The sequence below is a fragment of the Cervus elaphus genome, chromosome 21 (genome assembly GCF_910594005.1).
Source record: "Cervus elaphus chromosome 21, mCerEla1.1, whole genome shotgun sequence".
Classification (NCBI taxonomy): Eukaryota; Metazoa; Chordata; class Mammalia; order Artiodactyla; family Cervidae; genus Cervus; species Cervus elaphus.
The window spans coordinates 63593608-63607574 of record NC_057835.1 but is presented as its reverse complement, the minus strand read 5'-3'; the positions used below and the strand labels follow the sequence as shown (position 1 = coordinate 63607574).

General features: G+C 38.7%; 1 protein-coding gene across 3 annotated transcripts in view; it reads right to left on the bottom strand.

The window, feature by feature from the left end:
• Nucleotides 1-2485: 2485 nt before the first annotated feature.
• The window catches only part of RRM2B (ribonucleotide reductase regulatory TP53 inducible subunit M2B), a 37108-nt gene continuing 25626 nt past the window's right edge, over nucleotides 2486-13967 (bottom strand). For 2 of the 3 annotated variants that reach the window (XM_043880118.1, XM_043880116.1), the window contains exons 8-9: nucleotides 13843-13956; nucleotides 4984-8701 (exon numbers count right to left, since the gene is read on the bottom strand). In XM_043880118.1, the coding sequence (XP_043736053.1) occupies nucleotides 8549-8701; nucleotides 13843-13956 (267 nt within the window). In that variant the 3' untranslated portion in view covers nucleotides 4984-8548. Of the gene's footprint in view, nucleotides 2621-4983; nucleotides 8702-13842; nucleotides 13957-13967 lie in introns of those variants that run through there. The other variant, XM_043880117.1, reaches the window with a different exon arrangement.

Sequence of the window (13967 nt, the reverse complement as noted above, 5' to 3'; positions counted from 1 at the left end):
CAGTTGAGGGAACAGCAGGGGAATATCTCCTGGGGCTGAGGTTTCTTCTTAGAGCCACGATATACCATGGCACTAAAGTTACTTGACTCTGCTGCTTGTAAAAATGAAATGGGAATTATTCATTGTGAAGGCTTGTGATTTGTTCATTAGCCTTAAAAGGGAATGTAAGTAAAAATAGCAGTGTGTGTGTGTGTTATCACTCAGTCGTGTCCGACTCTTAGTGACCCCATGAACTGTAGCCAACCAGGCTCCTCTGTCCGTGGGATTCTCCAGGCAAATACTGGAGTGGGTTGCCATTTCCTTCTACAGGGGATATTCCCAACCCAGGGATTGAACCCTGGTCTCCTGCCTTGCAGGCACTTTACTGACTGAGCCACTGGGGAAGCCCAAAAATAGCAGTAAGTGTTGCTAAACCCATATAGGTGATTAAGGTGAACTGAGTTTCACTTGCTTCTGATGTTGTAGGCAGAGTAAACCTATCTTATTTGCTAAGGAAACACACAAATATATTTCCCAACCAACTAAAATGCTAGATATTAAGACCATTTAGAAATTTATACTAATGAACAATCAGTCTGTGAGATGGAAATGAAACCTATGCAATGATGAAATTATTAAAGGCAGCATAGCTCAGCCTTGCAGGAACTATTGATGTTAAGGTCTCTCTCTAAGCTAATGAGAATGTTCCAGGCATAGAGTTAGAATTTTAGTGCTTGACAGAAGCTTTGAGATAATAGCATCAATTGTTGAGTGCTTACTATGTGCTGGGTGCTATTTTAAGTGTTCTGTATGCTTATGCAACAACACAAGAAGTCCACACTGTTTCTCTTCCCACTTTTACAGATAGTGACTTGCCAAAGTCCAGCCAGTAAATGGTCAAGCGTCAGGATTTGAGTCAAGTAGTTTAAAGCCTGTGGTCTCTCACGCCTCACAATAGCACAGTGTCCCACATTTTGAGGTACTTTCTGTGGGCTGCAAATGAGTTAACTGGGTCAAGACAGATTTAGGCCAGAGAGAGGATTGTACAATGGTGTCCGCCAGTGTCTATGTCCTCAGGGAGAACTGCAGTTTCCAGGAGCTCTCCAAGGTCAGCAGATATTCCACCAAATTCCACCAGGAGTGGAATTTCCAAGTGCAGATTCTTGAGCTCATGCACACAAGAGAAGCAAATACTGGGAGGCCCAGCACTCTGTGTTTTAATAAGCTTATAGCTGTGCCACCAATGTAGAGGGTTGTCAGTGCGGTCCTGCTCTTCACAGGGAGTAATAACACAATATTGGACACAGATTCACTCCCAAGTAATAGACCTAGAGCCTCAAAACTGGAATTTGTTAAGGAAAAAAAAAGAGGCTTCGTAGGATGAAGCATCATTCAATGGCCCCTAACTCTCAGGAAAGCTGCTTCCCATACCTGAATTGTGAAAATACCCCCATCCTGCCCCAAACGTAGGTATCACCCTCTTCAGACCAAAGTGGAGGAGAGTTTGGGGATCCAGGGCCAACGGAACACACGTGACCTTTTCAGGCGCAACAGACAAGAGCTAGTATGTTCCCTTCATCCCCAGATCCTTCCAGAATGGGCTGGAGGGTCAGTACCACCTTTCTGCCATTTCCAACCCTCCCCTCTCCACCATCCCCTCCTCCCAAACTGATGGAGAAGCAAACACCAAAGTCACAGGTGACTCTGTGACTAGTTCTGGGGCTCCTGATGCCTCACAAGAGGTGTGTGGTTTGTCAGTTGTGTTATAACTGCTTGGCATCTGTTTATAGAATGAGGTTTCTCCTCTTCTAGTGGCTCCCAAAATTTGCACAGGCCCCTCAACGTTCGTCTCTACACAGTCAGCCAGGACTGAAATCCCCCGTGGGCTCCTGCTGGGAGCTTGCCCTTCTAAAGGGCCAGCGTGAGTTTCTTGCATGTTTCTGGAGGCCATGCTCCGGCCAAGCAGCTGAAGCTGAACTGGAAATAGTATCTTTCTTTAAAATCCAACTCCTCAGCTCCTGGGTAAAGAAGCTGCCCCTGAGCTGAGAAACCAGTGGCTCAAGGGCTCCACCATGAGGAAGTCAGGAGATGTGACCCCAGGCAAATCCTCTCCTGGATCTTCCAGAGCAGGTACCACCCACAGGAAGCCAAGGGCTTCCAGCAGCAGTAGGAATAGAAATTTGGGTGAACTCAATGGGATTTAAAGCCATGACAGCTGGGTTGGAGTCCTACCTCTAACTTTTACTAGTTGTGTGGCCTTGGGCAAGTAACTTAACTTGTCTGAGCCTCAGGTCACTTAAAAACCACGGGTTTGGCTGAAAATTTCCTTCAGGTTTTTCGAATACCCCAAAGAACTTTTAGGCTAAACCAATATTACTGTGATACAGTAATTCTGCATAAAATCAGGGAACCAATGAAATGATTGGAATAATATGATTGCAAAAATCACCTTATAAATGCTAAGGTATGTACAAAGAATATTTTATTAAGAATCAAGTGTTCAAAATACAGTGAAGCACACATTTTTCCTCTTAGAACCTGGACACCATTGTTACTGGGGAGGCACCATCGAGAGTGTTCTTTGACCATTACTCACACACACTGGAGATGCTTTTTTCCTCTGATGTGTGAACATACCAACCTGGAGGAAAGAATAGACAGCATCTGTGGTTGTGAGAGGTGGCACATGGGGCAGAAAGCCCAGATGCACAAGTCACCTAAAAAGGTCACGTAAAGCAAGGACAGCCGTTTTTTTTTTTATTACCAACTGATGATACAGGCCACGGATACCACATTCTTTTGAAACAACCGTGCTCTTCTGAGACTCACAACTCAGCTCAGCTCCTCTCTCCTCCTTAACACCTTGTCCTCCAGACAATACTTCCTTTTCACTGAAGACTCGAACCCCTGGCTCTCGGGGTCCACCCAAGGCACAAATTCCAGATTCTCAGCTCCTGGACTGAAACACACATGAACAACCAGGTTCTTTCCTGTCACTTTGCTTTGGTTTCCAGAACCATTTTCTGCTTTAACTATGGTCCTTTTGGTTGCAAATCAAGAAACCTGGGCTTCCCAGGTGGCACTAGTGATGAAGAATCTGCCTGTAATGCGGGAGACACAGGAGACACGGGTTCGATTCCTGGGCCCAGAAGATCCCGTGGAGGAGGAAATGGTAGAGCACTCCAGTGTTCTTGCCTGGAGAATCCCATGGACCATGGAGCCTGGTGGGCTACAGTCCAAAGGGTCACAAAGAGTTGCACAAAATGACTGAGAGGCTAAGCCCACACAAGAAACTTAACTTGAACTATCTCAGGCAAAATACAGACATTTATTACCTACACAACAAAAAGTTGCAGAGAATTGGGATAAGGTTGGACTTTGGCATTAGAGGAAGGACCTTTTCTCTAGCTTTGTTATTAGAATAGAAGTGACCTTTTTCCTTTAGTTTCAGTTAGAGAACCCCTTAGGTAAGGACCTGGCCCCACGTGGATCACATACATAATGCTGCGCCCAGACAGATGCAGATGAAGGAGCATTTGCAGCCCTGCGAGAACCACGTGGTGGGAACAGAAGCAAGACCTCCCAGGATTAAGTGGCTGTTATTCCCGGAAGGGAGAGCAGAAGAGATAGTCTCCTCAATCACTCTCTGCTTGTAATGAAGCAGAAATCGTGCATAGAAATTTGTATCCTGGATTCTACTGCCAACTTCTTAGTTCTAGATTCAGAATTCCTCTATTGTCAATTTTTTCTGCTGAGAATCTCTCTTAGGTGCCCATAGCCCAAAGAGAAAAAATACATGAGAGCGGCACCTCTTTGGGGAGCAAGGGTAGGAGCAGAGTGTGGGAACCGTGAAAAAGCAGTTGTGGAGAATGGAGAACAAGTTTACCAGGAAACTGTAGTATGATTGTCAGACAGTGCTGACGTAGGTGCTGTAAGCTGTATGTTTGGGTCCCACCAAAATTCATATTGAAACCTAGTCCCCAAACAAACAAAAAAGAAAAAATTAAAAAAAAAAAAGAAAAGAAACCTAATCACCAGTATGATGGTATTTGGGGGTGGGGCCTTTGGGAAGTGAGTGGATCATAAAGGCAGAGCCTTTATGAACGAGATTGTGGTTTAGTTGCTAAGTCATGTCTGACTTTTTTGTGACCCCATGGACTGTAACACACCAGGCTCCTCTGTCTATGGGATTTCCCAGGCAAGAATACTGGAGTGGGTTGCCATTTCCTTCGCCAGGGGATCTTCCCAGCCCAGGGATTGAACTCATGTCTCCTGCTTTGGCAGGCAGATTCTTTAATGAACCACATGAGGGAAGCCCATGAATGAGATTGGCGCCCTTGTAAAAGAGCCTTCAGAGAGCCCCTCCCTTCATGTGAGGGCACAGCCAGTAGACAGCTGTCTATAAACCAAGAAGCAAGGTTCACCAGACATTGAATCTGTTAGCATCTTGATCTCCAACTTCCTAACCTTGAGAACTGTGAAAAATAAATGTCTTGCTTAAGCCACCCACTCTACAGCAGTTTTTTGTACAGTGGCCCAGATGGACTAAGACAGTAGGTAATCACGAATGTAAAGTAGATCCAATTTGTCTTATATGACTTTTTCTCTACCAGTATTTGGCTGCCTGGGTACAAACGGGGAAAAACTGGATTGTTGTTTCATAACGGAATGCAGAATTGCTTTGAATTTTCTAGGTAAGGTAGAAAATGCAGATAAAGAACAGTTCAGGACACTGATAAGAATGTTACTACTAGTAATATGATATATTATAGAATCTCAGCTGGATACCAAGAGACAGGAAAAATGGCTCATGGATTGAGAGAAAGTAGATGAGAGACAGCTGAAGGGGGTGCACCCACTTGGGTCAAAGAGTGGTAGGAATAGTTAAAGTAATACCAATATGTGTTTATCTGTATACACAAATAGAAAATATATACAGTCCTTCACTAGGATAACCCCTGCACTTATAAAGAAACATTCTTACTCAAAAGGACATACATGAAATGACAGAGACATGATACAATTTATTTCAACGTACTAAGGCAAAAAAATTAACAAAACAACTCATTTCTTTGGAAAAAATCAAATTGTATATATGCAGTGTTGGCTTGATTTCACTGTAATGTAAAATACATTAAAAATATTTGAGTATACCACATTCAATAAAGCTTTCTATGTACATAGTAGATACTTGCTTTGCTAAATGACCAGACATTTGGAAAAATCAAAACACAGTTGTAAAACAGAGTCAAATATATGTTAAGATTCTTGTAAACTTAGAAAAAGACTGAATTGTTATATTTTTACCTGTATAAAAAAAAACTCTTTATTCTTTCATTTTCACCTGTATTTTCTTTAATAGAATTAAGCCCCAAATTTGAAGGCTTAAATTCTTTCATCCTAATTCCTTGGGACTATCAGATTTTCCTTTGAACCTGTAGCTGTCTAAAAAAGGAGCAGACCATTTTTTTTTTGGAGCAGACCATTTAAACGAAAGAAAAATAAAGATATCCAGATTCCCAATCTGTGCCACTCATGTAGATTATGAAGAGTTCCTGAGTTGGCTACCCATTCACTCATCTTAGTTCAAAAACATAATAGCTGGTTACAGGATTAAACTGGCATTCTTGCAGCCCATCAGCTTTCTTAATCACTGAAAATTATTGACATGTGGCCCTTAGCTTAATCTGAATAACTGTAATTTAGGAATTCTATGACATGATGTTAGCATATTTAAAAGTAAAATGCAAAATTCTGAATATTAAAGAATTTATTTTTTAAATATAGAAGATGCTGTGTTTTCCATGAACAAATGAAAATCAAAATGGCAAAAGAAGCTGAAACATCTGAATGTTTCAAAATGAGTGAACTGAAAAATTTCATATATAAAAACATGACTGAGGTAAGCTTAAATTATAAGAATAATTGTTTATTTTATTTTCGTATGTAACTGAACAGCAAAACAGCCCTGTCTGAAAGCACTGGAGCAAACAGTCTTCCTGAGTCCTTTCAAGTCATGATTCTACATACTGCAATGAAACATTTTTAATAAATGCAATTTGTCATTGAATGACTAGTTTTTACATTCTTAAATAATAAACTTAACTTTAACTACTATAGCAATGATTTAAATACATGTGCTGTTAAAACAAAAAGTTATAAACATGCTCTGAATTATTTTATTTGCTTGTGAGATAATATTGAAAAGAGATTCTACAAGTTCTTGGCTCCGTAAGAACTAAGAACCAAAATGCTAAACATAATAAATAAATATGAAACCTGGAAGCTCAGAAAAGAGGATAGAGTACTGAATATAATAAACCAGTGTATTTAAAAATCCAGTATTTCAGTATTAAAACTTCACCTCAATACAGTTAGATTTATTGCTATGATAAATAAGCTTCATATTAAGGCACCTGTCATTACCTATGAGAAAGATGTAGATTCAAAACAAAGGGAATATGCAATATAAAACTTTTTTCTTTTATTCTTATGTCACTACCGATATATTATCAACTTCAAATGTAAGTTTTTGTATTGGCAGTAGATGAACATCTTTGAATATATTACCTGAATATAGTTATAATGTTTATGATACAATAATTAATGTATGTGATATCTTAATTAAACTATGTGATACTTTAATGGGAAAATAGGCAAAATCAAGTCAAGATGGATAGCAAGGACTAAATATTAGAAACATAGTAAACTTCTAAGAAAAAAAACAATACATTGTAGTGACAGTGACTAGGGGCAGATCTTGGCCAAGCCATTGAATCTGACTGAGCCTCACCCTCTCTCTCTATAAAATGTCAATACTGCCCGCTCTATCAAACTCATAAGGCTGTTTTGAGATCAAATGAGGTGATATAAAAACACTCAGCAAACTCTGAATCCTTGAACAATTATATGGTATTATGACAGGCCAAAATAGCTCAAGTTTCTGATATGCCCTCTAACATAAAGTCATGGCCTATTCCTTTTGCATCCACTTGAAAACTCCCTGTTTTAATGCATTAGGTAGTTGTGGACTGAATGGAGGAAAAAGTTATGCAAAGAAAAAATCTCTAATCCTTCTTAAGCAGAATTGTACACAACAGTTTGCTGTGAGTGGGAAAACCCACTGCTTGCTTAGGCTCAGGCTACCTCTTGACACTTCCCTCCCACACAGGGAGCAGACTTCTCAGAGACCTTGTAGGCTGGCCTTTCCTCAGTCTCCCTAGGGACACCATCTGCTATCATGTGACAGGCATAGTTCCAGAAAAGAACTGAATCTCAATAACAGCATAAGAGAGTTTTAGGAGTATAAGAAATATAGCTGCGGTCAATCACAGGGACACTTCTCAGCTTGGCACAAAGTTGAAATGGCTCAATAATCCCCACCAGGTCCTCCCTTGCTTGGTCCAAAGCCCTTTTTCCATGTAGAAAATACTTCTGGGCCAGCTTTTTCCCAACTATGTTCTGAGGAACATTAGGTGAGATGTTAACAGGTGAAAAACAGATCTTTATTAAGTAGGTCTGGAATAAGCAGTGGGGTCTACGTTGATGTACTGCAGAATTTCTCAGTGTTCGATGTATCGACTATACATTCCAGAGAGGAACGGAGCATGCAACATTTCCCAAACCCATTTGACCACAGAATCTTTTTTTTTCCTCCCCACAAAATATCTAGACAGGCTAACAGCTCTTATAATACTATTTGGGAAATAATATTCTAGCTAATCCACCCTGGTTTTAAACATTTCAGGGCAACATCTGGCTAAAATGATCCTTTTAATTTCTGAAGGAGCAGAATAATTTTGCTTATAAGGTCAACTATCATGATAACCTCAAGGATTCCACTCCATAAGTTTTCTCCCCAAAGCAGCTAAGAACCAAATTTCCTTAACTATAACGCTGAGAAATTCAAAGAAGTTATTCTCATGTTAATGAGAAGTACAATCTTTTTGAGGAAATATTTACATTCTTCTAAAGCATTAAAAACACAAAGATCTAATTCTAGATCTTAGGACCTAGAATCACAGTTACTTTGAGGAGACAGAGAATTTTATCACATCACTGCAATTAACACTATTAATCACAATAATAATAACAGGAGAGGGAGAAGGGGGAGAGAAAGAGGAGGAGGCTGCAACAGCAGTATTGGCTGAGACTCTATGTTGCATCTCAATCCTCATACACACTCTGAATTTAGACCTGCTATCACATTCACTTTAGGGTTTACATTCATCTGAGGTTTAGACAGATTAACTGACTTTCCAAGGGTCACACAAAGTAGGACAGAATCTCAAATTCTATCTGACCCCCCACCCCATGCTCTTAACAACTACAGAATGCCATCTTATATTTTAGGGGTGAAACAAAAGCATCTGAAGGTCGTACTCTGAATGACAAACAGGAAAATTAAAGCATATTTCTATAAATTCAACTTAATTGATATTTGGTTTCAGATTTCCTTTTGAGCAAACTCCTAAGTCCTAAAGGAGATATTTTAGGTTTGTGTTTTGTTTTTAAGCAGAGAAAAATAGGCTGCCATTTACCAATGATAAGTTTAGATATGGGGAGGGTTTTAAAAATCTGCATCTAAGGTGAAGACATTATCTGTAGTTTCTGCCATAACTGCAAAACGCTGATACTCTGAAACTCGTTTCTCAAAGAAATTTGTTTTCCCCTCTAAGGAAATGTTTTCCATAAAATCAAAGGGATTTTCTGCTTGAAAAACCTGAAAAGAAGAGAAATATTGTTAGACATTCTGAAGAAGCAAATTGCATCACATAAGAAGAGCAACAGATAACTTGGGTCTCCCAACACCATGTATCATCATCTGGCGATCACATATTCCCTAGGGTCCTGGAGGCAGTCAAGACTGATACTTTTTTTTTATTTTTATTTTTTTTATTTTTATTAGTTGGAGGCTAATTACTTTACGGTATTGTAGTGGTTTTTGTCATACATTGACATGAATCAGCCATGGATTTACATGTATTCCCCGTCCCGATCCCCCCTCCCACCTCCCTCTCTACTGATCCCTCTGGGTCTTCCCAGTGCACCAGGCCGGAGCACTTAAGACTGATACATTTTAAGATGACTGATACATTTAAGATGACATCTAAGATCGCCTACTAGCCTCTTAAAGGAACTAAACTAGCAACTCTGGTATTCTCAGAAATTGAAAGAAAAAAAAAAAGATTATTGCAGGAAATAGAAGATTTAATACCAAACTAAAATGTTTTCACAGCTTGAGAACTCTAAAACACCAAAGATATTATAGGCATTTTTCACAGGTATTACTATTATGCGAAGAGCCAACTCATTAGAAAAGACCCTGAAGCTGGAAAAGAGTGAAGGTGGAAGGAGAAGGGGGCAACAGAGAATGAGGTGGTTGGATGGCATAACTGAATCAATGGACATGAGTTTAAGCAAACTTCAAGAGATAATGAAGGACGTGGAAGCCTGGCATGTGGCAGTTCGTGGGGTCCAAAGAGTTGGACACGACTTAGTGACCAAGCAACAACCACTAGGCTGGCACATCTACATGATACTACAAAATACTATGTTACCAACAATGTACTGTGGACCTAAATATGTTTCTCAATTCACAGGAGACATGTAATCTTCAAATTGCTGTTAAGGAACCATGACCAGGGAAGACAGACTAAATGCTATCTATTGTAACCTCAAACAAAAAACGGAACACATGTTGACAAGAAGCTTTTTCACCGCTTCTGAATTCAAGAAGCAGGCTTGGAGATACAGCTTGATGGAAACTGAGATATATTGATGATTCATGAGGAACAATAAAAGAGAATTCTTTAAATTTGGACTATTCAGGCAGTAATTATGAATACCACGGAAAAGAACATATTCAAATAACCCAATTAAAATGGGCAAAGGATCTGAATGGATAAATGCTCTAAAGAACATCTACAAAAGGTCAATAAGTATATGAAAAGATGCTCAAAATCATTATCCATTAGGGAGATGCAAATCAAGACCACAATAAGATATCATTTCACACCACATCACACTAGGATGGCTGTTGAGGCTTCCCTGAAGGCTCATATGGTAAAGAATCTGCCTGCAATGCAGGAGACCCGGGTTCAATCCCTGAGCTGTGAAGATCCCCTAGAGAAGGAAATGGCAACCCACTCCAGCAATCTTGCCTGGGACATCTCATGGACAGAGGAGCCTGGCAGGTTATGGTCCATGGGTCGCAAAGAGTTGGACATGACTTAGCGACTAAGCACACAGGATGGCTGTAGGTGTGTAAAAGACAACTTATTGTGGTCATCATTTCATGATGTATGGAAGTAATATCATTATGCTGTATACCTTGAACTTAAACAACACTATATGTCAATTATATTTCAACAAAACTGGAAGGAAAAAAAAGAAAATAAGTGTTAGTGAGGATGTGGAGAAATTGGAACCCTCATGTACTGCTGGTATTAATATAAAATAATGCAGTCTGGTAGTTCCTCTAATGATTAAAGATAGAGTCACTATATGACTCAACAGTTTCACTTCTAGTTATATATCAAGATAAATGAAAACACATTTTCCCACAAAAACTTATATAAGAATGTTAATAGCAGTGTTATTCATAATAGCCAAAAAATGCCACCCAAATGCCACCATCAACCAATAAATGGATAAACAAAATTAGGTATAATCATACAATGCAATATTATTTGGCCAAAATAAGGAAAAATATACTGATACATGCCTACATGAATGAAACTTTAAAACATTATATTGACTTTGTATATACCATATACCAGTATACGGTATGTACTATATATTGTATGATTCTATTTATATGAAGTGGGAATTATAGAACAGGCAGATCTAAAGAGACAAAAACTAGATTAGTAATGCCTAGGCTATGGTGGGGGCTTCTCTGGTGGCTCAAGGGTAAAGAGTCTGTCTGCAGGGCAGGAGACCGGGGTTCGATTCCTGGGTTGGGAAGATCCCCTGGAGGAGAGCATAACAACCCCCTCCAGTACCCTTGCCTGGAGAATCCCGTGGACAGAGGAGCCGGGCAGGCTGCAGTCCACAGGGTCACACAGAGTGGACACAACTGACGCTGCAACTAAGCAGCAACAGCAGGGATATGCGGGGTGGAAGAAACAAAGGTAAGTGACTGACTGCTAACTGGGAATAGAATCTTTTTGTGGAGTGATAAAAATGCTCTCAAATAGATTGTAATAGTTGCACAACTCTGAAAATATACTAAAACCCACTGAATTGTACATTTATTAATAGGCATATTGCATATTCTGTAATTTATATCTTAATAAAGCTATGTGTATTTTTTTTTTCCAAAAAAAAAAGACATGCTGGGCATGGTTGATGTAGTGGAACTCTGTGAAACTGTCAGAAATAGTGTTAAAAGGCAGTAAAAATTCTGAGTGTTCACTCATGGCAGAATACAGTGGAAAGTGCACTGCACAGTAGGCATAGATTCACTAGACTTTAAAACTGAGTATCTTCCAAATCATTCATGGCATGAACAGAGTGACTAAGACCAACCTAAATCAAGTAGCTTATTTTGACACACAGAAGTACTTGAATATTTACTGACTAATCCAAAACTAAGTTGAAAACAACATTAATGTAGTTTCTATTTGGAATTTTGTATAAGTGACAACCACTTGCTGATTTAAATAATCTCTTATTTTACCGAAATGTGTTGGTCCCTCAGTTGTAGCCAGCTCTTTAAGACCCCATGGATGGTAGCCCAGCAGGCTCCTCTGTCCATGGAATTCTCAAGCAAGAATACTGGAGTGCGTTGCCATTCCCTTCTCCAGGGGATCTTCCCAACCCAGAGATTGACCCCAGGTCTCTCACATTACAGGCATATTCTTTACTGTCTGAGCCACCAGGGAAGCCCAAAAACTATCATTATAAGAATAATTCCTTTTCTAGCTCCTTGAGTTCAAAGTTTTTTAGCTCATGTATTTTAAATTGTTTTGCTTTCTTAATATATGCCTTCAATGATACAAATTTTCCTCTGAGGATCTGTTTGGTTGCATTCTACAAATTGTGATATACAGTAATCTTATTGTCATTTAGTTTATATTTTCATTTTTAATCTCATTTTAAAGGACATAGTTTTGACTTCTAAGTAGATGGAACTTTCTGGTAATCTTTTATTATTAATTCCTAATTTTATTGCATTAAAATCTAAGAGTCAGTATAATTTCCGCTTTTTGGAATTTACTGAGATAGTTTGAAGGCCTGTGGAGAGCTGAGATTTTGTGCTGTGTCCAAATTTTCTCCTTAGGAGGCATGTTTCATATACTTACAATTAGCAAATTTTCCAAGGAAAACTAGACCCACAGGTCTGTAATTTTCCAATAAGTAGAAGGTGGATGTGTGGGTGTAAAGATGGTGGTGGGTGGTGGGTTAAAACATAGTGAGTTTATTTTAAGGTTTAAGTAAGCAAATTTATTTTATTATGATAAACATGTAACTTAGAAACAAAAACAATTTCTTTTAATACACAATTTATAAATTTCAGAGGTCATATTAATGTAATTAAAATCTTTATTTATTATTTATCTCATTAATGATCAGCAAAGAGAGGATCTTGCAACTAAAACAATATAAATAGTGATATTTTATATTTATAGTTACCAAATTTATAGTTACCAAAAACCTTTGTCCCATCTGATTCTCATCACAATATTTGTATAGTTACCAGAAAATAAGTGCTTTATCAAGAGAGTTAATGATTACCCACAAGCATCATGGATTTTATAAGGCTTCTCAATAATTTAAACTTCCATTTCCATGAGAAATCAGAACCCAACATTTCTAAATAACAGTATAATATTAACACACAGTAAATTGTGATGAATGTTACAGTGACTACAACGTGACCATGTGGTGTTCACTTACTGTATGTCTGATGCTATTTTAAGTGCATTACGTGTGCCAGCTCATCAGCAATAATGTGTGCTCCGTGTGTCCTCAGTCGTGTCCGACTCTTTGAGACCCCATGGACTGTAGCCCACCGGGCTCCTCTGTCCACGGCATTCCCCAGGCAAGAATACTGGAGTGGGTTGCCCTTTCCTTCTCCAATAATCTGTGGTAATCTATCTTCATTTTACAGATGAGGAAACTGAGACAGTGGTTAAGCAATTTGCCTAAGGTCACATTGCTAGAAAGTGGTGGAATCAGGACTCAAACCCAGGTAGTCTGGCTGTAGCCTCCATCTCACGTGAAAAACACACATGAAAATTCAGGTACATTATCTCTAATAAACAAAATGACAGAAATAACTTAAAGACAACTGAATTCAAAGAGTCAAATTATGACAGCTAATGTCTTCCTAATAATGATTTCCTATTTAAAAGTATTAACCCTCAAATTACAACACAGACACATGGGGATTTACCTGAGGGTAAACATATATTGGCATGTTAAATCCAATTACTTAAGATAGTCCTATTAAATAGATACCTACAATTAATACAAAATAATTTATTGAGATTATTAGTTCTATGATTTATCAGCCTCCTACTTCTGTTAATGAATTTCATTTTAAGTATCGTTTAAGGATTTTGCAAAATCAACTGGTTCAGGCAAAACAAGCCTGTCATGGACAATTTACAAAATAGACTAGTTTGGGGAAGAATGGATATATATATATGTGTGGCTGAGTCCCTTTGCTATTCACCTGAAACTATCACAATATTGTTAATCAGCTATACCCCAATACAAAGTAAAAGGTTTAAAGTTCAAAAAAAAAATAGACTAGTGTGTTACAAAAGCTTTCAGTGAAATATAGTATGTATTTTAGAGTCCTTACCTGACTATAACATTTTAGCTAGTAGTAATACGTTTGAAACACCTTACCTTTGAGAATCCAAGTTCTGTAAGCAATCTGTCAGCCACGAACTCAATATACTGTTTCATCAGAACACAATTCATTCCAATGAGGCCAACTGGCAAGGCTTCTGTTAAAAACTCCTGAGACATAA